Source organism: Anabrus simplex, chromosome 2 (assembly GCF_040414725.1).
Source record: "Anabrus simplex isolate iqAnaSimp1 chromosome 2, ASM4041472v1, whole genome shotgun sequence".
Classification (NCBI taxonomy): domain Eukaryota; kingdom Metazoa; phylum Arthropoda; class Insecta; order Orthoptera; family Tettigoniidae; genus Anabrus; species Anabrus simplex.
Window position 1 is genome coordinate 721,826,913 of NC_090266.1, and position 24,873 is coordinate 721,851,785.

The following is a 24,873-nucleotide window of genomic DNA, read 5'->3' on the forward strand; positions in this document are numbered from 1 at the left end:
CCTGTGGGATAAAATGTCGAGCGCCCCAGAGTCTTTAAAACCGTAAAAGCAGTCAGTGAGATATGAAACCAATGGTATTATTATTATTATTATTATTATTATTATTATTATTATTATTATTATTATTATAAACGTATACGGGGGGATCATGAATTGCATTATTACAGACACCGAAGGTATCCCGGTAGGCTGGTGTTTGTATCATCCAGTAAACGAAAAAAACGCCATGAATGCTTTGTATTCTATTTTCAAGAACAACGTAAATTTATTCAAAGTATGATGTCTGTATGATATTTTCTTATATTATATTGATTCAACTATGGTAATAGGAAAAGAAACATGCATGACAATGTTGGTAACTCTGGAGTTTGAAATTATTGTGTGGCTTAAATATTCTACCACACTCTAAATATGCGTAAAATTTAATTGAAGTGCGTTGACTGAAATTAGAGTTACGGTATATGCAATTAAAGCTGAATAGTTTGATCGTGCGAGGTTGGTATAAGTAAATAACTCGAGAATTTTGGTTTTCTGTTGAATTGAAATTGTATTTAGGAAATTGTTCAAGATAAACACGACACCAAGCAGATATTCGATAATGCCTTCCAGAAACGTACCACACAGTTATGTGTCAACAAAACTCATATTTTCTTAGATATCGCGACAAGGAAGCAAATACTTGATCGAGCGTATTCAACAGATGACTGCAATGACCTCAGTAAAATGTGTGGGGGTCATACATTTTCTGCAGCAGCGGGAAGTTCACTTAAATGGGAAGAACAGTTCAAGATTAATTCGGGATACGTAAACAGAGTGATCACCTAAACCCACATTCGTTCATATAACACCTTTTCCGATGTTCTACGCATCAATTCCTTCACACTGTTATAAGTTCTGAAAATAGAACACAAAGTATTCATCTTGGATATTTGAAATAATGCAGTTCAAATTTCCATTGTAATGTGGCATTTTTTAATTTAGAAGATAAAATATAGAATTACGTTCTTTTTTTTGTAAAGTGTAAATGATGAAAGTAGGCGGAAATTCTCTGCTCTTGACGTTAAACCGAAACTTAATCCAGGAAGGCGATAAATATCTACTCATACTCTGTCATTTTGAAAAGCACATTGTTTTATAATTTGAACACCTGCGAAATATTCATTTGCTTGAGTGATCTCACGCATCTGTGCATGCTAGCATTGGGGAGAAACTTACCGGTAGAACTTTAGCCGGCTTCTGTAATCGTCTGTACTCCTGGTAGCTGAAGTCATAGTTGTTGTCAGCAGCAATGGGCGATAGCTCTTCCTCATCTCGGATCTGACGCAGCCTCACTTTCCGGCCTGTCAACACACATATGTAACGCTTCACTTTACAACATGTTAATACAAGACCAGAGAATTTTACAGCTCTATGAAGCACCGCACATTTATTCAAGCATTATTATGTGTACAACATGACATATGAATTACAAAGCAGCCTGCTGCATTCATGGCCGTGCGGATTAAGACACATATCATGAAGTTTCAGCTAAGACCACAGCAAATTTAGTCGTCTGCTGTTAGTCTACGAAATCAGCTCACACTTAAAAATGGACGTAAGAAGTCTTTGTCGGTTAAAGGTGTACAATAACCTCTCTTTCAGGAGAAAATAATCGCACTATGACGATCCTAAGGATTCTTCTTCTTTTCCTACCGCTTTTTCCCACACCTGTGGGGTCGTGGGTGCGAACTGTGTCGCACATGTGGATTTCGCCCTGTTTTACGGCCGAATGCCCTTCCTGACGTCATCCCTGTATGGAGAGATGTAATCATTATTGCGCGTTTCTGTGGTGGTTGGTAGTATAGTATGTTGTCTGAATATGAAGCGGAGAGTGTTGGGAGAACCCCCAAGCCAGAAGAATTAATCAGAAGCGATTAAAGTCCCCAACCTGGCCAGATCTCGAACCCGGGACCCTCTGAACCGGAGGCCAATACGCTGACCATTGAGCCAGCGAGTCAATGACCCTAAGGATTATCAGTTGTTAAAGAGAAGAGTTAAGGTGGCTTCAAGCATACACATACAGTACACCATTATAGGCTGTTAAGCCTGTCAGCGTTCAGTCTGCAAGCTTCTGAGACTTAAATATGCGCCTCCACAATCCTCTGTTTGCAACTAAGACTCTTTCATACTTAGCTATACACATCTCACCTAAAATCACAAAAAACTGAGTCTAATCATCCTCGTCTAGATCTCCACCTGCTTATCTTACCCTCCATGGACGAGACCGTTATCCTCCTAGGTAACCTATCCTACTCCATTAAGCTCACATGACCCCAACATCAAAGCCCGCTAATGCCCACTGCTTCATCCATCGGGTTCATTCCTAGCCTAGCCTTCAGCTTCTCATTTCGAGTGAAACTTACCATAGTCCCCTTCTGATTTTACCAGCGACCATTTTCGCTACTTTTCTCTATGTTACTTTCAAATTACGAATAAGACATTCTGACTCGCTCAGCTTTTGCTAACATAATGCGAAGTCAAAGTAAAGAAGTAATTATAATTTCGTCCGAGACCTCACTTCATTCTTAGAGAATACCGTTGATAGCAACTGCGAGTTCACTGCACTTTGACTGAATTTCATTTACTGTGAGTACACAGGATTATTAATGGTTAATATCTGAAAACAGGGGTCAACGTCCTTAATATATTTTTCCTCGTGTCTATGTGATTTACCAATCCTATTATACTAAAAGTTGGCTTTCAATATGCATGCGATCATAAGTTTGAGTTCTTCCGACGTGGATAAGGCTTCAGAAAGTATTTAATTCAAATCCTCTCTACCTCCTCACCACCCAACTTCATAGCCCAGCGTGTCACCTGATGCACCAATCGTGGTACAACGTATTAAAAGTACACCTCAGTGTAACAATAACACAGACTATAAGATGATTTCACCATACATTCGGTGGATTCTAAATCATGTAATATGAACAACTTTAACAAAAATGTAATTGCAATAATAATGTTATTTTTGTTTTACACTCCACTACTTACTTCTGGTATTCGGAGATGCGAATGCTAAGCGTTGCTCTTCCATTAAAATTCTACTTGTCTTTAGGGGAGCGGGCGAGTTGGCCGTGTGGTTAGGGGCGCTCAGCTGTGAGCTTGCACCCGGGGGATAGTGAGTTCGAATCCCACTGTCGGCAGCTCTGAAGATGGTTTCCCATTTTACACCAGGCAAATGCTGGGACTCCCGAAAGACCTGCATCTGGGGAGCCGAACATGTCCTCGGACACTCCCGGCTGTAAAAGCTATTTGCCATTTCATTTTCATTTGACCCCGTTTTACGATCAGATGCCTTTCCTGACACCATTGCGATGGGGAGGGATGCATTCATTATTGCATATGTCTGTGGTAGTGTGGTGTGCTGTGTACATTTATAAAAAGTAGTGTACTGGGAAAAACAAAAATAACCAGCTCCCGAGTCAGAGGAATTAAGTATATTTGGTTAATATCCCCAACACAGCCGCGAATCGACACAGGGGTAGTCAATCACTTATGAAACAAAACGATAACAACTGTGGATATTAAAAATTGCCTACGGTAGCACGCACGGCCAACGTTGCAAACCATTGTGGGCTCAGGACTGGGTAGCGCTCGGTAGAAATTTCAAGGAAGAACGGTTACCCAGTCGGAAACCACGGTAAGTAGACCTGATACCTACCTGTTAAACTCGTACCTGATCGTCAGAAGTTTTATGTGACCTGAGAGTTATTTTTTAAAATGGGGTAAGAAGTCTTGCAAAAGTTCAGCAGTGACCCCATAGTCCATCATTTCAGTCAGGGCTACAGAGGTCGATATGGGAGATGGTGGTGAACTTACAAGTTGTTGTCCGTCGAGAGGAAGGAATGCGTTCATAAAATGCGTCAATTTCCAAGTCTCGGGATGAAATCTCTTATAATATCCTGATCGGAAAATTACACCACATTCATCGCAGTGTGCAAGTGGTGTTTCTCACGTTCCTTTTTGAAACGTCAACGTCATGTGACGTTAATAAAGCATAAGCGCGGCCGATGAAGAGGATGTCGCACTAATTATAGATAAACAGTTATGTATAGCTCGGGGTCGATACTGAATTTTTAAGTCTCTTGTCCAATATTTGGGTTCCCTTGCATGTCGGCAATAGCGGCCCTGCATAGATTACCGCCATTTGTCCCTTGTCCTGGCAGCAGCTTGCGTGCATACTCTCTGTATTTACGTCACGATTGAGAGACATGATATAACCATCATCGTTATCGTTCTGTTTGTTGTTCCAACGATAACGCTGCCACTGTATATATGTGTGTGATCGGTCCATTTTATATCACCACCAGAGCGCCTTGCCCTCTATTGGAGGATGATACGAACAGCTTTTGCGAAATTCGTAACTTAACGGAATAGTCACTAACTTCGCATGGGGATGAATAAATCCCTCTCTTTATATGAGTGAATAACAATGTACATTGCCTGCAGTAAAATCTCCTAATCATGCATAGCTCTAGATAACTTCATCTACACCATGCTAATACGTTAGCTCCGAGAAAATGTTAACATATTCTTCATCAAAGTAATGTTTGCATTGTGAGCGGAGAGCATCAGCCCCTGAATCGCAGACCGAATTTGCTTTCTTAACACTTCTTGGACGATCAGAATAATAAAAGCCTCCCTCTGGTCCTGGCATTTGCAACCACTGTGTGGCGAAATTTTGGAAAAGTGTCGTACAACTTCTCAATCTTGATTAAAGAGAAACACTGTTTCTCGGATCATTTAATTGTTCGTTCAACACTACCACAATTTTCTTACAGAGCAGCCCACTTCTACTTCTCCCGTTTCTCTCAGTTTTGTCCGAATTGTTTTATATTTTGGACACTACAGAAAGTCTACACAAAGTATGGTTTGTGATTTGTAGTAAGTTTTGTAATAAGGTAAAAAATAAACTTTATATTAAATGAATCCGGATCATAATTATTATTATTATTATTATTATTATTATTATTATTATTATTATTATTATTATTATTATTATTATTTCCTAAACTTTTTCGATTACCTGCGTCGGCATAAATATCGATTAAGCCTATTTTTACGGCCGGATGCTCCTTCTGGCGCCAATCCTATATGGAAGGATATAGGGCAAAGAGAGGTATGTTCGTGATACATATTTTAATAAGTAGCATCTGTCCGCTAGAGCGATAAAGACCAACGCAAGTAGCCAGAGACATCTGTTAGGAACTCAGGGATCTAATACCAATGTTGAAATGCTTGTTCTGCAATAGGGAAGTTCATGATACGAGTACTTATTCAATGATTTATCACGAACATACCTCTTTCACTAATATACATCCCTTTACCCTATTCAATATTACGAGTTTCTGTGGTAGCTAGCAATGTGATGTGTTGTATATAAATGAATATGTGGATTATGTCGATGACATACACCCATCCCCGAGTTAGACTAATTAACCAAAGGCGGCCAAAGTCGTAGCCAGGGAAATATGAACCCTAGTATCCGAACTGAATCTGGAACTCAATGACAATTTGAATTATAGTTGGTGGGTTCGATCCTGGCTCAGTCCAGTAATATTTAAAGGTGCTCAGATACGTCAGCTTCTACTGGCATGTAGAAGAACTCCTGCGTGACGAAATTCCGGCAACTCTGCGCCTCCGAATATCGAAGTACTGTAGTTAATGGGACGTAAAAACAATATTATTATTATTATTATTATTATTATTATTATTATTACGTGTTTCCTGAGAACACACGTGGTAGAGTTCCTTCGAGTTGACGCCTGGTAGGCGACCTGCACATCTGTGAGAATTCTAATAATGAAGATGTCACACACATGCATCCTCCGAACTGACCGAATTAACCAACGAAGGTTAAAATCTGCGACCCGACCGGGAATCGAACCCGTGTCTCCTTAGACCCAAGGTAATCATGGAGCCAGATATTATTATTATTATTATTATTATTATTATTATTATTATTATTATTATTATTATTATTATTATTATTAAACTTAACTTAATTTCAACACAGAACTTTGAGAAGAGAATTTCAACATTGTCCTGGTGAGTTTAACACCCCTTAAAACAAGTGTGTCCAGAATATGTCCAAAAATAAATATGTTGCTGAAAAGTATAAGAAACACTGATTTAGGCCCTGAAACTACTGTAGGCACGCCATACTTGAACCTCTCGGGTGCCTTTGTCGTACAGTGCATCACAAAGCCTGTACGATGAGTAACAAATGCTAGTGAAGAGTGATTGGAGATAAATTAAAATATTGTCTAGATCAGGGCAACATTCGAAGGAAAAAATTGACTTTGCAAAAACAGTACTGATGCAAAAGAAAAAACTTATCTGCCATACAAAGTCGTAATGATAATGGTATATTTGAAGTCATGCCTTTTTAATTTTGTGTTCATAAATCTTCAATGCAAGGGGATCCAATTTACTTCCAGAGCGTAATCTGGGTGTCCGTATAAACTTCAGTAATTACATGAATCGACCTTGTAAGGGATCAATAGAAGCTCTATCTAAATCCTGAGTCTCCCAGCTCCCGTATGTCTGGTAAGAGCAAATCTACAGTAACTTAGGCTTCTTCCCGTCTCCGATATGACCTCGGGACAAAGGTAGATTGTCTAGTGTAATGTCGTAGATTTCATTAAATTAACATCTGAAAGTCCTTCTCCAGCGGTTATGTTGCAGGTATACACGGATAAGACTACTGTTAAGGAAACAATCGTCAGATGAGATGGCTTGACCTTTAGCCAATTTACAAATTTCGTTCCCTTGCCTTCATATGGAGGTTCATATGAAAAATTACAAAATACTAGAAATGCAGCCCTTGAGGAGATCAGAGCGAAATATATTTAATATAGAACATGCATAATGAACATCATCATGATAATATTTAACAGACTGCATAAGATTTATCCATATGCGCGAACATATAATGAAAAGAACTAATATGTCATTGCATCTCCCTTTTGTCTTTTCTTTCTTTCTTTCTTTCTTTCTTTCTTTCTTTCTTTCTTTCTTTCCTTCTTTATTTATTTTTTTAATGTATATCTGTTCTCCATAATTTTACCCTCTATGCTCAGTTTCACATTCAGACTACACAGGGAGATATTATCACACCACCTTCTATAGTTACTGTCTTGTATCAGGCATATCACACACAAGATACTGCTGAAAATCGAGACCAGTCCTCCACCCACGTATCTTCACCTGGTATAACAAAGCAGGGATCTAACGAAGTCGGTAAGCGGAGTTATTTACACATGAAATTAGGATAAATTGGTCCGAGCCTAAGAAAAGTAAACAATATCCCTCCATCTACCCTGAAATAAAGCTACCTCATTGGATCAGTTGTAGTGTCCGACTCATGATAAAATTTAACGGACTGCATAAAATGTATCCATATGCAATATGCATGAACATACAATGAAAAGAAGTAATATGTCTTTAGTGTCTTCCTTTTCTCCTTTCCTTCGATTCCAGCTGAGGTGTTTGGTTTTTGAAGCGCGGTGAATTATCTTGACTGCATATGTGTTAAACATCCTGTGGTGATGAACATAGTGTAACCCAACAAACCTAAATTAACTTAGCCATAAGAACCGACCGGTAGAAGTCTTTGTTCGTTGCCCTACAGCAGCTCACAGAGCAATATCTCGCATTCCGCAATGCTCTTCGTATCCATTATTTTCCTTAAGACAGGTCACGCCTCCAAGCCACACAAGGAACATGCAGCTCACTGTGTTCATTTTCCTACGCCTAAATGTAAAGGAAAACGAGCCATATTGTACTTTACTCTGGGAACATATATCTTGGTGAAGTATTTACGCACTCCTACAGTATAATGCATTTAAGGTTCATTTTCCTTTGCAGGTTAGCACAGGAAATTGAACACAACTAACGTTATTCTGATGGACTGCGGATCCATGTGTGGCTGGGAGACGTGACCGGTCTTAAGGAGGGTACTAGATCGGAAGGGCATTGTGGGCTCACGTACCGTCGCACAGTCTGAATATCGAAATTGTTAGGCAGCCTGTCCAATTGGTACCACTTCTGAATGTCTGCAACTTGATAGCTGAGGCCATATGATTGTCATACGAAAGATGATCATACCTAAATGGTCTCAGGGTCGTATTATGATGAAGCAGAGTAGCTTGTGTCCGGCTCCATGGCTAAGCGGTTAGCGTGCTGGCCTTTGGTCGCAGGGGCTCCGGGTTCGATTCCCGGCAGGGTCGGGAATTTTAACCATTCTTGGTTAATTTCGCTGGCATCTTCATCACCATTTCATCCTTATCACGACGCGCAGGTCGCCTACGGGTGTCAAATCAAAAAAGTCCTGCACCTGGCGAGCCGAACATGTCCTCGGACACTCCCGGCATTTCAGAGTAGATTGTATTTCTATGTCACTGTTGATTTCTTGATCATGGCCATGGGACAGTTACAGTGTCACTTGGGAATCATAACACACCCACCTACCTTGTGCCGGATACTCGTCAGCTTGGCAGAGCTTAAATGCAATGATGTATCCTGATCTATGGTACAATAAATCATACATCAAAAACATATTTTAATAGTACGTAAGTTATCACTGCTAATCGAAATTTAAAAGGACGTTCTTCTTCCTCTTCTTCTTAATCCGTTCGCCCTCCAGGGTAGGTTTTTCCCTCAGACTAAGCCGGGGGATCCCACCTCTACCGCCTCAGTGTCCTGGAGCTTCAAACTCTGGGTCGGGGATACAACTAGGGAGGATGACCAGTACCTCGCTCAGGCGGCCTCACATACTATGCTGAACAGGGGCCTTGCGGGGTGATGGGAAAATTGGAAGGGATAGACAAGGAAGAGGGAAGGAAGCGGCCGTGGCCTTAAGTTAGGTACCATCCCGGCATTTGCCTGCAGGAGAAGTGGGACACAACGGAAAACCACTTCCAGGATGGTTGAGGTGGGAATCGAACCCTCCTCTATTCGGTTGATCTCGCGAGGCTGAGTGGACCCCGTTCCAGCCATCGTACCACTTTTCAAATTTCGTGGCAGAGCCGAGAATCGAACCCGGGCCTCCAGGAGTGGCAGCTAATCTCACTAACCACTACACCACAGAGGCGGACTAGAAGGAAACTACGTAACAAAAATGAACTCATGCTGGTTCTCTTCAGATATCTTACACACTGAAGATTTATTTGATACCATTTCTATCGCTCATGAGGCCAGTTAACAGCATTTTCTTCAGTAATATCACGTATATTAGAAAGACTCAATAGTATCCGATACACGTACATTCTTACGATCTCAATATAAGTTAGTAGCCAATTTCCTATACCATGTTAAACATTACTACAGTATGTCAGAACCTTATAAGTACTTATTATTTATTAAAAATATGATAAGGAGAAGCGAAAGAAAACAACACAGAACTTTTCTACTCAGGCTCGTTGATTCATGTTCTACTCATCTGAAAGGCCATGTGTGTTTAAAGTTTGCCGCCAGGGGAGAAACTGGCATATTTATTACCCCCAAGCTATTTTGTACTTGAGGTAAGGATGTGATTTGCATAGTTAAGGCCTACGTAAACTAGAGACTACTTATATAAGACCCTGGAAAAGACCTGGTACTTGAAAGAGATTTCAGACCTAATTATAACGATCAATATTGTTGTTTCCCACACAAAGAGAAGTAAAAGGTATTCAACGCAAAAATTCGTGGGAAATAGGATTACTCAAAAGAAATCAATGAAGTTCCCCTTTGGAAATGTTGAATAATAATGCTATATGTTTATACGTCCCACTAACTACTTTTACGGTTTGAGGGGGCTCGAGGTGCCGGAATTTTTCCAGCAGGAGTTCTTTTACGTGCTAGTGACACGAGGCTGACGTATCTGAGCACCTTCAAATACCACTGGACTGAGCCTGGATCGAAACTTCCATGTTAGGCTCCGAAGCCCAGCACTCTACCGTCCGAGCTAATCCGCCCCACCCGTTTGGAAATGCCTCCAGCATGAGGTCTAATAAATATACAAAATGCCTTCTAAACGTACGACCTTGAGTTATTTCTTTAAATGCCTTCTTATTTTTAAAACGTACTATATTTTTATTATAGCCTGGGACGGTATAGAATTTGGCTTTCAAAAAGTTGTGAAGCATATGAATACACTGAACACACGCCCACCTCTGTAGTTTAACAGTTAGTTGGATTACACCCGTCTACCGAATCCTGGATACTCGTCATCTTAGCAGAGCTGAAGTGCGCTGATCTACATTTATTAATGGTATAATAATCGTACATCAAAACCGGATTCCAATAGTATGTCGGTCCTCGGGCGCCCGGGTTCGATCCTTTGTACTGCCAGAAATGTAATATTGATGATCAGCGTATTCGCCTTCGGTTCAGAGGGTCCCGGGTTCGATTCCCGGCCGGGTCGCGGATGTTTAACCTTAATTGTTTAATTCCAATGGCACGGGGGCTGGGTGTATGTGTTGTATTCATCATCATTTTATCCTCATCATGACGCGCATGTCGCCTACGGGAGTCCAATAGAAAGACCTGCACCTGGCGAGTCGAACCCGTCCTGGGATATCCCGGCACTAAAATCCATACGACATTTCATTTCAATGTAATATTGGTTAAATAGATAAATGAAGTTTGCCTCTATGTTGGGGGCTTAAATGAGCCGCAGCAGCTCGGGATGAGGATATGAATTTACTTTACTAAGCATACAAACTGTATACACTGTACCGTTGAGCATGTGCCTAGATCCAAGTACTGCCCGACGTTGAAGATCGAGAAGAACATACAGAGGATTAATACCCTGGAGAAACTCTTATTAACGGTTCCGAAGAAAATTACTATTCATTGCTGACATTCCCCGTCTCCTTCGCTGAACAGATCACGAGAGAATAAATCTCACCTCAATGAACGCCCCTGCAGTAACTCCGTAAACTTGACATTAAGTGGGAGTGAACGGTTAACTCCTTGCTAAGTCACATTTGTACTTAGCACTCAAGCGAGTGCTCATTTCTGAAGTAGGCTAAGTAAATGCCAGGGCCACATGTCCTTCCAGGGGTGGAAGTATTCTTTCTGAGCTCTTAGACTTCCTGACGAGGAACTGAATTCATGTCATCCCGAGTGAACCGACCTACGCTCGGGGCCGATGACCTTCGATGTTAGGCCCCTTTAAACAACAAGCATCATCATCATCATCATCCGACCTACGCTGTGCTAGGCTATTTAATCTTCTTAATAAGTATTACGTGTATAAATCCAAGTGCTTGATTCAATCATCGACGTTGGTGACTTACTTAACGATCTCAGCTGGGCTAAGGGTCAACGAAATGTCCTGTGGCTTTCAGTGCCGGGATAACCCAGAACGGGTTCGGCTCACCAGGTGCAGGTCTTTCTATTTGACACCCGTAGGTGACCTGCGCGTCGTGATGAGGATTAAATGATGATGAAGACAACACATAAACCCAGCCCCCGTGCCGTATGAATTAACCAATTAAGGTTAAAAACCCCGACCCGGCCGGGAATCGAACCCGGGACCCTCTGAACCGAAGGCCAGTACGCTGACCGTTCAGCCAACGAGTCGGACAGGGTCAATGATCAGACTGGTTGCAGTCAGGATGGTCAGTTCCTCCTCTTGCCAACATCACACAATTACCCATCGAAGTACTGATAGTACCCAATGATTTCTAACTTGGAATATATTGCGGGCTCCGATGTGTCAACATGGTTAGCCATTGACATTAAGTGTGTATTAAATGCAGATAATTAAACCAATAACATAGGAAAGACAAGTGAATGTTATAGGGGCAGTGTAGTAAATTCATCTGATATTAATTTGACAAAGGAGACAATACAGCGCTAGGACTTAAAAAGTAATGGCCATGGTCACAATTAAGCTACAGTCCCAGCGTTTGCCTAGTGTGAAACTGGACAACTACGAAAAACCATCTTCAGGGCTGCCAACGTTAGGGTAAATGTATTCAAATACAAAACATATTTCCAAAAAACAATCTGCGTACCGATATTTTTCTAGAATGTGCATCACACGGAGAATCTCTCCCGCTTTCCTTCCTCAACATTGATGTGAAATAGCATTCCGTACAAAGCCTATAATGAATGGCTTAGTCTTTCAAGAGCGCCAGTGAAATTTAAACCAATGAGAGTATATTAACACTACATGTTTGAGTCCTGTAACTCAACGATAATAATGTGCGGTATAGCAACCGGAAGTTGGGCTCATTATTCTTGTCTGATGACAGATGAACTTCGCTCAAGCGTGTCTTTCGACTGTACTAAGCACGACTATGTGCACTTGACCCGCCACTGATGATGGGCTTGTATATAGAACAGGCTCCACAACTTTTTAATTTTTATTTTCTCGTAATGAATTCAATTAGAGATCCAATAACAATACATTGTGTAATAGCGCACTCATTATAATGAAATTACGGAGGAGGGTAATAATTAGGTAAGTATATCTCATGAATCGATACTACTATTAGTACGCCCTTTATGTTGTTGTTACTGTGAGTTTATTTTTGAATAATTATTAACCCTCTGTCTCCAGCATATTAGACGGAAGTCACGCCAAACCTTGGGACAGAATGTATAACCAACACATGGTAGGTAAGCTAATCTGGGAAGGACAACTGGATTAGAATGCGATGGAACCGAGTAGAGAGAAAAATATTCTAGACATGGTGATGATAAAACTTGCTGAGCTCCACAGAAAAATTCAGGTGATATATGGTATAAGTGATCACGAAGCTATCACGTCGTTATAAATATGATGAAATGGAAGGTTGTAAAAGCAGGACAACCAAGCAGTACCTTATCATTTATAAGAGAGGCATAACGGAGTCCTTAAAATGTAATTGTATTCTAATAATAATAATAATAATAATAATAATAATAATAATAATAATAATAATAATAATAATAATGTTATTTTGGTTTACGTCTCACTAGCTACTTTTAGGGTTTTCGGAGACACCGGGGTGCCGGAAGTTAGTCCCGCAGGAGTTCTTTTACGTGCCAGTAAATGTAACGACACAAGGCTGACATATTTGAGCACCTTCAAATACCACCAAAATGAGTCATGATCGAACGTGCTAAGTTGGGGTCAATAGGCCAGCACCTCAACCCACTGAGCCACTCAGCCCGGCAATTGTGGAAAATTTTAAATTAAAATGTGGTAGGTTTAAAGAGATTTTCGAGGAATGTGAAAACAGGTATGTACCTAAGGTGGTAAGGAATGGGAATAACCCACTACATTACAACAGAGAAAGAAAGAGTTTAAGAAGTTGAGAAGTTGCAGGATAGAAAGAAACACAGTTAGGAAAGGTTGTGGAAGTAAGGAGAGAACGAATGAATTTTCTAGGAAACTGGATTAAGCAAAAATGTCAGCTGAGGATAGCATGATGGGAAGCATAATTGGCAGTCATATGAATTTTAGTTTAAAATGGAAGGTTAGGTGTAATTACTTCAAAGCAAGAACAGGTTCCAGGATGGATATTCCAGGAGTCATAAATGACCGAGCGAGTTCAGATACGAGTATTTACAGAAGGCATAAATCGATGGCTTACTTCTAAAACCTCGTATCTCCCAATGCACTTCCTATCAATTTTCTTCCTTAAGACTGGTCACGCCTCTCATCCACATGTGGATGTACAGTCCATCAGAACAATTTTCGTAGTGTTCATTTTCCTATGCTGAAGTGTAAACGAAAATGAACCTTAAATACTTTAAACTGTAGGAATGCTTAAATTCCCCGTGAAAACAACATCCCTGCAATACGGTATGGTAGGGTCCATTTTCTGTGCACGTTAGTATAGGAAAATGAACACTACGAAAATTGTTCTCTTGGACTATGGATGATGTGACTGGGAGGCATGACCAGTCCTGGGGAATATAATGGGTAGGAAGAGCACTGTCACATACGAGGTTTTAGATGTAAGCCAACGAAATATTTAGCCAACATTACATTAAGATAGTTGGACATACGGATAGTTCCCAGGTTATGAAAGAGACTAATAATGGCAAAGTACTGAATTCTACCAATGATATTAAATATATTTACGTGAGGATACAAAATTTGAAAGTAAGGAAAGCAGCTGGAATTGATACGATTTCTGGGCATATATTAAAGGCAATGGACTGGAATATAATACCATATCTGAAGCCCTCATTTGTTTACTGTTCGAATGAAGCAGCTATACCAAGTGAATGGAGTGTTGCTAGAGTAGCCCTAGTGTACGAAGGAAATGGTGATAAATATAAGGTGGAAAATTGCAGGTTAGTCCGTTTGACATTGTTGCATATAAGTCCTGTTGTGAAATTACTAAGTGGATTGACTGAAGGCAATTCAGGTTTCATTAAGGTTATTCCAGTGGGGTTCAACTTGCAGGATTCCAACAAGATGTAACAGATATCTTTGATCCAGACTGTGCTGCCACTGACATGTCCAAGTCTTTTAATAGGGTAGATCATAGGAGTTTACTGAAAAAATAAGAGCTATTGCAAGAAGCAAATCAAATTAATCTCTCTGTAGAGGCCAAGTAGGCCTTTGTGGGGGTGGGGTGGGTTGGGTTGGGGAGGGGAGGGGGCTAAAAGTTAAAGGCTTCCACTATCCGTAATCTCGGCACTTGATGGGGTAAAATGGTCAGCTATACGCCCGACCTCTTTGCCCACAGGAATTGACCTAGTACTCCATTTTGTTGTAGGCTGAGTGAACCTAAGCGCAGTACGCACCTCCGGAATTCAAAACCATCTCCTTTCTTAAGTTTTCGACTTTCTGACGGAGTATCGAACACACGTCCTCCCGGGTGAATCAAGCACGTCTTTACCGCCTCGAACAGGCAGCCCATAATAGCTATTGGACTAGACAAAAGAGAGATTGAACGGGGTGATAAATATCTAGAAATGAGAACCCACCGAATTAGGTAGAGAAGGTGAAGCATTATTTGACCCTGCGGTGATTAAGAGGATGTTCCGCAAGGCAGTATTATTGGCCCTATATATTATGTTTATATTGTATGATAAAGAAGTGCAATAAACAGATAAGGCTTTTTGCGGAAGATCTTATGCTGTGTACAGTAATAAATACGTTACAGGACTGTGACTGACTGCAAAACGACCTCAGCAATGTTATGAAATGCACAGCAGACAATGGAATGGTGGTAAACTGTGTAAAAAGTCAAGTTGTAAGTTTCTCCAAGACGAAAAGTCCTTTCAGTTTTAATGACGGGGTGAAAGTACCTCATGGGGATCACTGTAAGTAGGGAGGTGTTACTATAAGGAAAGATATTCATTGAGGTAATCACATCGATATAGTAAATAAAGTTTACAGATCTTTTCATGTAGTTATGGGGATATTCGTGGTTGCAGTAAGAATGTAACGAAAGCGTGTATAAGTCAATGGTAAGACCCCAATTAAAATATTGAAATACTGTTCCAGTGTGTGGGACTCTCACCAGGATTGCCCGATTCAAGACATAGAAGACATCCAACGGAATGTCGCACAATTTTTGGTGGGTGAATTCCCAGAAAAGAGTAGTGTTACGAAAATATTGCAAACTTTGCGCTGGCAAAACTTGGAAGTAAGGAGAAGAGCTGCTCACCTAAGTGGTTTGTTCCGAGCTGTCAATGGAGCGATGACGTGGAGTGATATTGTTAGACGAATAAGCTTGAACGGAGTATTTTAATGTAGCGAGGTTCATAATATGAAGATAAAGTTGGAATTCAAAAGGACAGATTGGGTCAGATATTTGTATACAGGAAGAGGAATAAGTGACTGGCATAACTGACCAAGGGAGAAAAAAAACCCATGCCACTACAGCCCTTGAAGGGCCTTGGCCTGCAAAGCGACCGCTGCTCAGCCCGAAGGCCTGCAGATTACGAGGTGCCGTGTGGTCACCACGACGACCCTCTCGGCCGTTATTCTTGGCTTTCTGGACCGGGGCCGCTATCTCACCGTTAGATAGCTCCTCAATTCTAATCACGTAGGCTGAGTGGACCTCGAACAAGCCCTCAGGTCCAGGTAAAAATACCTGACCTGGCCGGGAATCGAACCCGGAGCCTTCAGGTAAGAGGCAAGCACGCTACCCCTACACCACGGGGCTGGCGACTAAGGAAGATAATCAATAAATTTCCAACTTCCTTGAATGAGATTAGGTTACTTTCTTAATTCAAACATTTCATACAACCACGTTCATGCATTATTCCTGTAAATGAAATAAAACACGTAATATGGTGTGTTCCATACGGAAATGCAAACAATAGGAATGGACACTGAAATAAAATGGCGTATGGCTTTTAGTGCCGGGAGATCCCACGACATGTTCGGCTCGTCAGGTGCAGGTCTTTTGATTTGACTCCCGTAGGCGACCTGCGCGTCCTGATGATGAAATGATGATGAAGATAACACATACACCCAGCCCCCGTGCCAGAGAAATTAACCAATGATGGTTAAAATTCCCGGCCCTGCCGGGAATGGAACCCGGGACCCCTGTGACCAAAGGCCAGGACGCTAACCATTTAGCTGTGGAGCCGGACGGAATGAACACTAATTCATAGCAGCGCTGACTGCCTACAGATACCAATAAGATGATTGGTTTAGTTCATAAAAATATAATGAATCAGAATTTACCTCTGACGTCTCCACATCAACAACAGATAAAAAGAACAACACACGGTCGATTAAAAAGTCATAATATGAAGCTTTACTAGAAAGACACAAAGCCGTTCTGAACAAACGGATACAGACATTTCAAATCTTAGCTTTCTGTTACAACACAAGACTTCCGTAATGGAAGAAAATGCAACTTATACACAGTTCAAAAAAAAATTAGGGAACATATTTTTGAACGTATGCCATGATCCACAAAACAATACCTTACATCCAGGTATATTACTAACTAAACCTTTATTCTTTACCATTGGATCATACAAAAGGTAATCGATGGATTCGCGTTCATTTTCGGAACACAAATGGAAATGTCCAAATAGGGGCGAAAGCGAAGTCATAACAGTCCTCTAGGGTGGATTTATCACATTTAGAGAGCTTCAGCATGGTGTATGTACTCCACGAGCATTTATCACAGCTTGGCACCTACGTGGCATGCTCCGTATAAGTCGACGGAGGTCACGTTGCGGTATCAGGTCCTATTCTTCAATGCGAGACTGTTCGAGGTCTTGGAGAGTCTGTGGTGGAACACATTCTCACGAACACCTCTGTCAAGCCTGTCCCACTCATGCTCGATGGGATTAAGGTCGGGATTCACTGCAAGCCATTCCATCCCTTCAATGTCCAGTTCTCGCAAAACAGCTCTAGTGATCCGCGCTACATGAGCCTTGGCATTCTCGTGCATGAGCACGAATTCTGGACCAACACCGTATGCAGCAACCAACACATGCTGTAGCAGTATCTGCTCGATGTACCCCGCAGCGGAAAGATTACCACGGACGGCGGCAAGATCCGTACGGCCATCAGTAGTAATGCCACTACACATCATCAGAGAACCTTGTCCGAATCAGTCGCCTTCCTGGACAACATTAGGCATGTACTGCTCACCATGGCTTCTCCATACGCGTTGACGTCCATCACGCTGTGTCAGAGGAAATCTGGACTCGTCGGTGAACAACACAGGTTTCCACTGGCGAAGTTCCCAGTTGACATGGGTACGGGCAAACAGAAGGCGCGCTGCGCGATTTTGCTGCCTTAAACGGGGCACTCGAACTGGACGTCTGGTTTGTAAGGACACTTCTCACAACCTGTTCCTTAGTGTCTGGTCAGACACCGTGACTCCAGTGACCCTCCCGAGGTCTTGTTGCAGTTCTCTGGCAGTTGCTGAACGACGCCGCAACGCACAGATGGCCAGATATCGGTCGTCCTGTGGTGTTGTCATGCGTCCACGACGTTGTCCAATCCTCCTTGTGAACTGGCCTGTCTCATTGTAGCGATTCCACAAGCGTTGAATAACTGACGGAGAGACATTGATATCCACAGCAACACGACGAAAAGTCCATCCTTCGTGGATCAAAGTGACGGCCCTTGCGACTTGAACCTCATTAGGATGCCTCATGGGTTGTGACGGTTTACGTACAACGTGCTCAAATGACCGAAGTAGTCTGTATACCTCACAGCGACACACGACGCACCGCTATTCACTTTGATTTGAGGGGTGACCTGACAGTTTAATGCATGGATACACCTACAGATGGAGTATAACTTAAATTTGACATACCCTGAGTAGCTAACGTCTCAAGGTACGCTGTACGGCCACTGGAACCCATCTACCAAATTAACGTTCACATATTAGACGTTACATACATATTCTCCTAATTTTTTGAACTGTGTATAATGTTTGAGGTGCTTATTATTGATGTGAAATTGATGTCAGAGGTTTTTATTATAAGGGGATATCAGAAATAATTCAGAATGCACTCTTATACATCGTCGTTGCCTGGACAAAACCTCGTATGTGATAATATTGTTGGAGATATACTGACCCGCAGCACATACATTATGAAGAGCGAGAATTCCTTTACAATATTCACACAATAGATGACAATAGATGACAGAACCTTACCGGCCAAAGTTATAAGCTAAAATATTTCACATAGGAGGCTTTGTCCCGGCAGCGACAACATGTTGGTGTACATTTCATGTTAGTTTTCCTTATTACCTTCTACTCATTTGTTTTAAAGTTCATGGTTGATTTGAAGAAATTACATGGAATGTTGCATAACAATTAAAACAAATACACTTTTTCAAACTGGTGCATTATTCTTAGTTCCTCCAGTGAGTGGTGTGTATATGATCACTTTAACTGCAAATCAAATGTACCTCAAGCGGATACAATATTGTTCCTTAGAACCCATAGGTTCAATGTCTAAGGTACCTTGCAAGTGCGATTATTTAAGCAAAGCATATACACATTAATTCGTTGTATCAATATTGTGTTCCAAATTACACCACCATTGGTCTCTTGAGACCGATTCAGAAACCTGTTGGGGAACATCTTTCTCCGTGCGGTAGACAAAACACAGCACACCTGAGCCCTTTATGGCAAGTAACCGAATATTTTAAAGTTTGCACGAAGTTCATATAATTATTTTGGAATTCTAGATCATGTATTTCTTGATTCAAGACGATTTGTGAAAGTTAGTTTGATATGGAAGAAATACCTTCATTCTATTTATAAGGAATTACTAACTGTTTCCTTTAAAACTAACCTTCAAGAACGTTTACGCTCAGATAGTAAAACTGATTTATAAATCCTAAAACAGAGTTTGTAATTGAACAGCTCGATCTTGATCTTGCTGTAAGAAAGTAGTGTCTGAGCGGTAATTTAATAAAGCATGTGATATACCGTACATAATTACAGTATAGACGATAACCGCATGGTTAGGGTCGCATAGCTGTGAGCTTGCATTCGGTAGGTGTTGGATTCTTATTCCACCGTCGGGCAGCCTTGAAGATGGTTTTCTGTGGTTTACCATTTTCACGAGAGGTAAATGCTGGGACTGTACCATAATTAAGACCACGGAGACTACCTTCCCAATCTTAGCGCTTTCCCATTCTTGTATGAATGTCAGTGCGACGTTCAACCGCTGGCAAAAAAATAAATAAAATAAAATTGATGTCATAAACCGTTAGAATCTGTGAAGGGCATTGATTATATAATCATTTGATGATAATGCCATTCAAAAAATATACCCACCCCTTATGTTTTAAAAGGGAAACAAAATAAAAGTCATTGTATTTAATGTTAATATGTCAGCAGTGCCGGCGCCGTGGTGTAGGGGTAGCGTGCTTGCCTCTTACTCGGAGGCCCCGGGTTCAATTACCGGCAAGGACAGGGATTTTACCTGGGCAAGAGGGCTTGTTCGAGGTCCATTCATCCTACGTGATTAGAATTGAGGAGCTATCTGACGATGAGATAGCGGCCCCGATCTAGAAAGCCATGAATAACGGCCGAGGGATCCGTCGTGCTGAGCACACGAAACCTCCTAATCTGCAGGCCTTCGGGCTGAGCAGCGGTCGCTTGGTAGGCCAAGGCCTTCAAGGGCTGTAGTGCCAAGGGGTTTGGTTTGGTTTATGTCAACAGTATATATATTACTGTAGTGGCATTTTGCTCCAACTATTTGAATTGTAAGTAAGTTTTATTCTTAGAGTTGATGTACAGGAAGGAGTAAAGCAAAAGACTCAATGCTCACATGTTCGATAAAAAATACAATTTCACCCCGTCCCTAAGGTAACTTATCTCGTGAAATACTCACCTCAAATGTTCATTGCACCATTGCTCCCGAAGGATGTCGTTGAGATAGTTGTCACATTAAAAAGAGACATAGAAATGCAATGTCACGTGTATGGAAGTACGACATACTAACACGGCATAGTTCAGAAGGGTTCCTATAACTGGAGCCCTTCGAAACGACATTCACCAAACGTATTTTGTGGCCGGTTCATTGCATAAACATGCCTCAATGAATCACAGTAGCATTTCGATGACTTACTTCTAAAACCTCGTATCTCCCAATGCACTTCCCATCCATTTTCTTCCTTAAGACTGGTCACGCCTCCCAGCCACATATACATGCACAGTGCATCAGAACAATTTATGTGTAAAGGAAAATGAACCTTAAATACTTTCTAAACTGTAGGATTGCTTAAATTCGCCATGAAAACAACATCCCTACAATACGGTATGGTAAGGTGCATTTTCCTTTACACGTTACCATAGGAAAGCATAGCAAAGGAAAATTAACCTTGTCGTACTCCACTATAGAAATGTTGTTTGTATGACATATGTACGCACTCCTACATTTGGGTTCATTCATTCCTCCAGCCCGGCTGACAAGACTTTCACAACCGCGGAACGACTGTCGTTTGTTTACAAGTTCGCGGCCTTCTCGGGAAGGATGTTATAAAGCGGTGCTCAGTGCTGCCAACCTCTGTACTTAATAACTGACGGTTAGGATATGACCTGGACAAAATCATTGGTCTGGAATGGTTCTTGCCGTTCGGACGTTAGGAGAGGACCTGGAGAAGACCATTAGGATCTGGTCAATACCTGTGATATAGGGGCAAGCAAAGGCGGTGCGCAGGATAGAAGCCGCGAAGCGGCCCTAGGCCTGTTACATTTCATAGCCCATTTACTGTGTTGGGGTTGGCAACGGATTATATTAACGTTGTTGACGGGAACGAGATCACGTGCCAGTTTACATTGGCCAATGCCAGTACTACTTCAGAAATGAAAATGGCGTGTAATACTCTTCATAAGGTTATAAAGTAAAATTTACTTCTTGGGGAGGGATTGTGGGTTCCTGGACATCTCTCCTCTGAGGCGCACTACAAGTAAGATTTCATTAATTTCCACCTACTTATAACATTAAATATATGTTGTTAGCCGGTCTGGAGTAATACCAAGGTTCATTTTCCCCTACACTCAAGCATGGGAAAATGAACCCAACAAACATTGCTCTGGTGGACTGCATATCCATACGTGGCTGGCAGGCGTGACCATTCGTAAGGAAAATATGGATAGAAACAGCACTGTCAGAAACATGGTATTAAAACTAGGCAGTCGATATGCGTATTTTCGTGAAACTGTGATATATGTTTCCAGACACGCGTTTATTATATATGCTCAAAACTCCTTCACGATTCCTAGAGAGAGGTCGTGTTACCCGAGTGGCTATACACTGGTTTCTCACCAAGGTGACCGCGGTTCGAATCACGGTCAATACATATAGCATTTCCGAAATGAAAACTCACGTTTCTGTGGTTCGCATTTCACGTAAACTACAGGATTACTCTTAATTCCTAGAGTTTATACAAGAATTTTGCTCCAGACGGTACGCATTGGATCGTCGCTTTTCGGGCAATAGGTCATAACTTTCAATGCTCTTTCTATCCATTATTTTCCTTAAGACTGGTCACGCCTCCCAGCCATACAGTATATAGATATGCAGTCCATAAGAACAATTTACGTTGTGTTCATTTTCGTATCCTAACGTGTAAAGGAAGACGAACCTTAAGTAGATTGTATTGTAGGAGTGCGTAAATAAGTAACGCAAACATACATTCCTATAGTGCGGTACGGAAGGGTTCATATTCCTTTAGACGTAAGCACAGAAAAATGAACACGACGAATAATGTTCTGAACGACTAAATATCTATATGTGGTTGTGTGGCGTGCCCAGTCTGAAGGAAAATAATGGATAGGAAGAGCATTGGGAGATTTGACCGTTTGCCCGAACATCGACGATATATTTAATTAGTTTCCAGACAATATCTTACGGCACTCATGAATATCGTCGTTGCGACTAGAAAAACCGCTATGTGATAATAATTCAGCTTAGTACTCTGACGAGAAATGTTCTGTCATCTAAGATTCAGTATTGCATAAACTATGTCAAGTTGTACATGTGCTGCGGGTCAGTACTTCTCCCCTCAACATTATCACATAGCGGTGTTTCGAGGTGCAGCGAATATATACCGAATATAAATATAACAATAATAATAATAATAATCATAATCGGGAGATAGTGGCTTCGAACCCCACTGTCGGCAGCCCTGAAGATGGTTTTCCGTGGTTTCCCATTTTCACACCAGGCAAATACTGGCGCTATACCTTAATTAAGGCCACGGCCACTTCCTTTCCATTCCTAGGCCTTCCCTATCCCATCGTCGCCATAAGACATATCTCTGTCGGTGCGACGTAAAGCCAATAACAAAGTAATAATAATAATAATAATAATAATAATAATAATAATAATAATAATAATAATAATAATAATAATCGTCATCAACATCATATCCTAAAGCCTATGCCCCATCATTGCAACCATTCTTTTGTTCCTTCTGCTGGCCTATTTATTTGTTGGTAATTCTGACATCCTGTGACCTGCGGTAAATCTTCTACCATATTTCTACGTGATCTTTCTTTTCCTCTATTACCCAGAAGTATCCCTTCCTTTCCGAGAACTAAAATAGAGTGCAAAATTGAAATAACGGATTCCGAATAGGTTGAGAAGAAAGTAGGTTATACGTTTAAAACAAGTGCCCAGTAGTGTTTTATTTTTTAATCTCGGTAAGAATGTATATTAATCTCAATTTAGCACTTGGTTACTAACCACATGTACATTATTATTTAATTCCAATTAGTACTTTTCATCAAAAACTTTCGTCCTACTGCCCTTCAATCTTACCGAGTATGCTGACAATTACAACCTTTCAGTGTTTCCTCAATGTTCCATTTATCTTACACCCCACTGTTCACTCTCGATCATGTCTGGAGAGCCGCACAAATTGGCATTGTCGATCACACAGAGTCTTGTAGCCTCACCCATTTCCTTGTTCCGTTCGTAGTTAAGAGCATGGTCAGCAACTTCTCCCGGTCAACACTAACTTACCAGCCGCCACGTTTCGCTCCCTGCCCATACTTCCAGAAGTCGGCAATTTCCGCTGTAAGTGACCCGTGTGAAATTCTTTCGCGTACACTCCGTTCTGTGGTAATGCTGACCACTTTCTTCATATAACTTGGCTGTTAATGTTCTCTGTTTTTTTACCACTTCGTTTTATTCCCATTTCCAGGTTTTCTCATTCGCACAACTTTTCAACCCCACATGCGTTAAGAAAAGTTATCACTCCTAAAATATACAAGAAATTGGAGAGTTTATTTCCTACAAAAGTTAGTCGTTAATTCTAAGTATTTTAATTTATTACATGTTGTTGTTTACTTCTTCGCTTATACTGAAAACTTGGTATTAATGGCAGACTCTTGATATTTAATATACTTCGTCGCTCTTCGGGCAAAAGGTCATATCTCTTCCTATCCATTATTTTCCTGGGCACACCTCACATCAACATATGGATATTTAGTCCATCAGAACAATATTCGTGGTGTTCATTTTTCTATGCTTACGTGTAAAGGAAAATGAACCTTACCCGCACCTAGGAATGTATGTTTGCATGACTTATTTACGCACTCCTACAGTATAATGTACTTAAAGTTCATTTTCCTTTACACGTTAGCATACGAAAATGAACACAACGAAAATTGTTCTGGTGGATTGCATATCCATATGTGGCTGGGAGGCGTGACCAGTCTTAAGGAAAATAATAGATAGGAAGAGCATTGAAAGATATGGACTTTTGCCCAAACGGTGACGATCTGAGCTTGAAAATAATTGCAGCGACTATGATATGAACGTCAGTATTTCGTAAACTGAAGTGCTGTCAGTTTGGAAGGAAATTAAGAGGACTGAATATCCGGTAGGGAATGCAAGACCGGAACAGGTAGTAAAATGACATGAATGGAACCAATGTGACAGAAATAATGAAATGACATCGCAATTGCGGTCAATGGTATACGTTGTTCAGAAATCACACTTAGTTGTTCGGAATGATAGCTGGGTGGACTCAGGATATCTTACCCGTAGTTAATTAACAAAGGTGCAAGTAGCGAGAATGATTGCAGGTAAAAAGGTAAGACCAATGACACAAGGGAAATTGCAAGCTGGAGGCAAGGCTAAATTAGAAAGGAACTCGGCCTATGAAGTTGTGACTACAAACCGGCTTCGGTGGTGGAGTCAGTGAGACAAAAATTTGAGAGAAGCAATCAAATGTAGAATAGAGTTCCTTGATAATTTCAACGCCTGAAAACTTGGTAAAACAAGGATGCCGCTCTCTTAACCAAATATATATAGCATATCTACATTTTATAGCGGGCTGTCTTATAGGGGGGCAACGCGTCCGCCTGTCACCCGGCGGCCCCGGGTTCTATTCCCGGCCGTGTCAGGGTTTTTAATTGTAAATGATTAATACTCCTGACC

The 24,873-nt window shown here is 41.1% G+C and overlaps 1 protein-coding gene across 1 annotated transcript in view; it reads right to left on the reverse strand.

The window, feature by feature from the left end:
• Window positions 1-24,873, reverse strand: part of LOC136864403 (MOXD1 homolog 2) — a 795,728-nt gene that overhangs the window by 207,206 nt on the left and 563,649 nt on the right. The window contains exon 6 of the mRNA XM_067141347.2: window positions 1,216-1,340. Within this exon, the coding sequence (XP_066997448.1) occupies window positions 1,216-1,340 (125 nt within the window). The remainder of the gene's footprint in view (window positions 1-1,215; window positions 1,341-24,873) is intronic.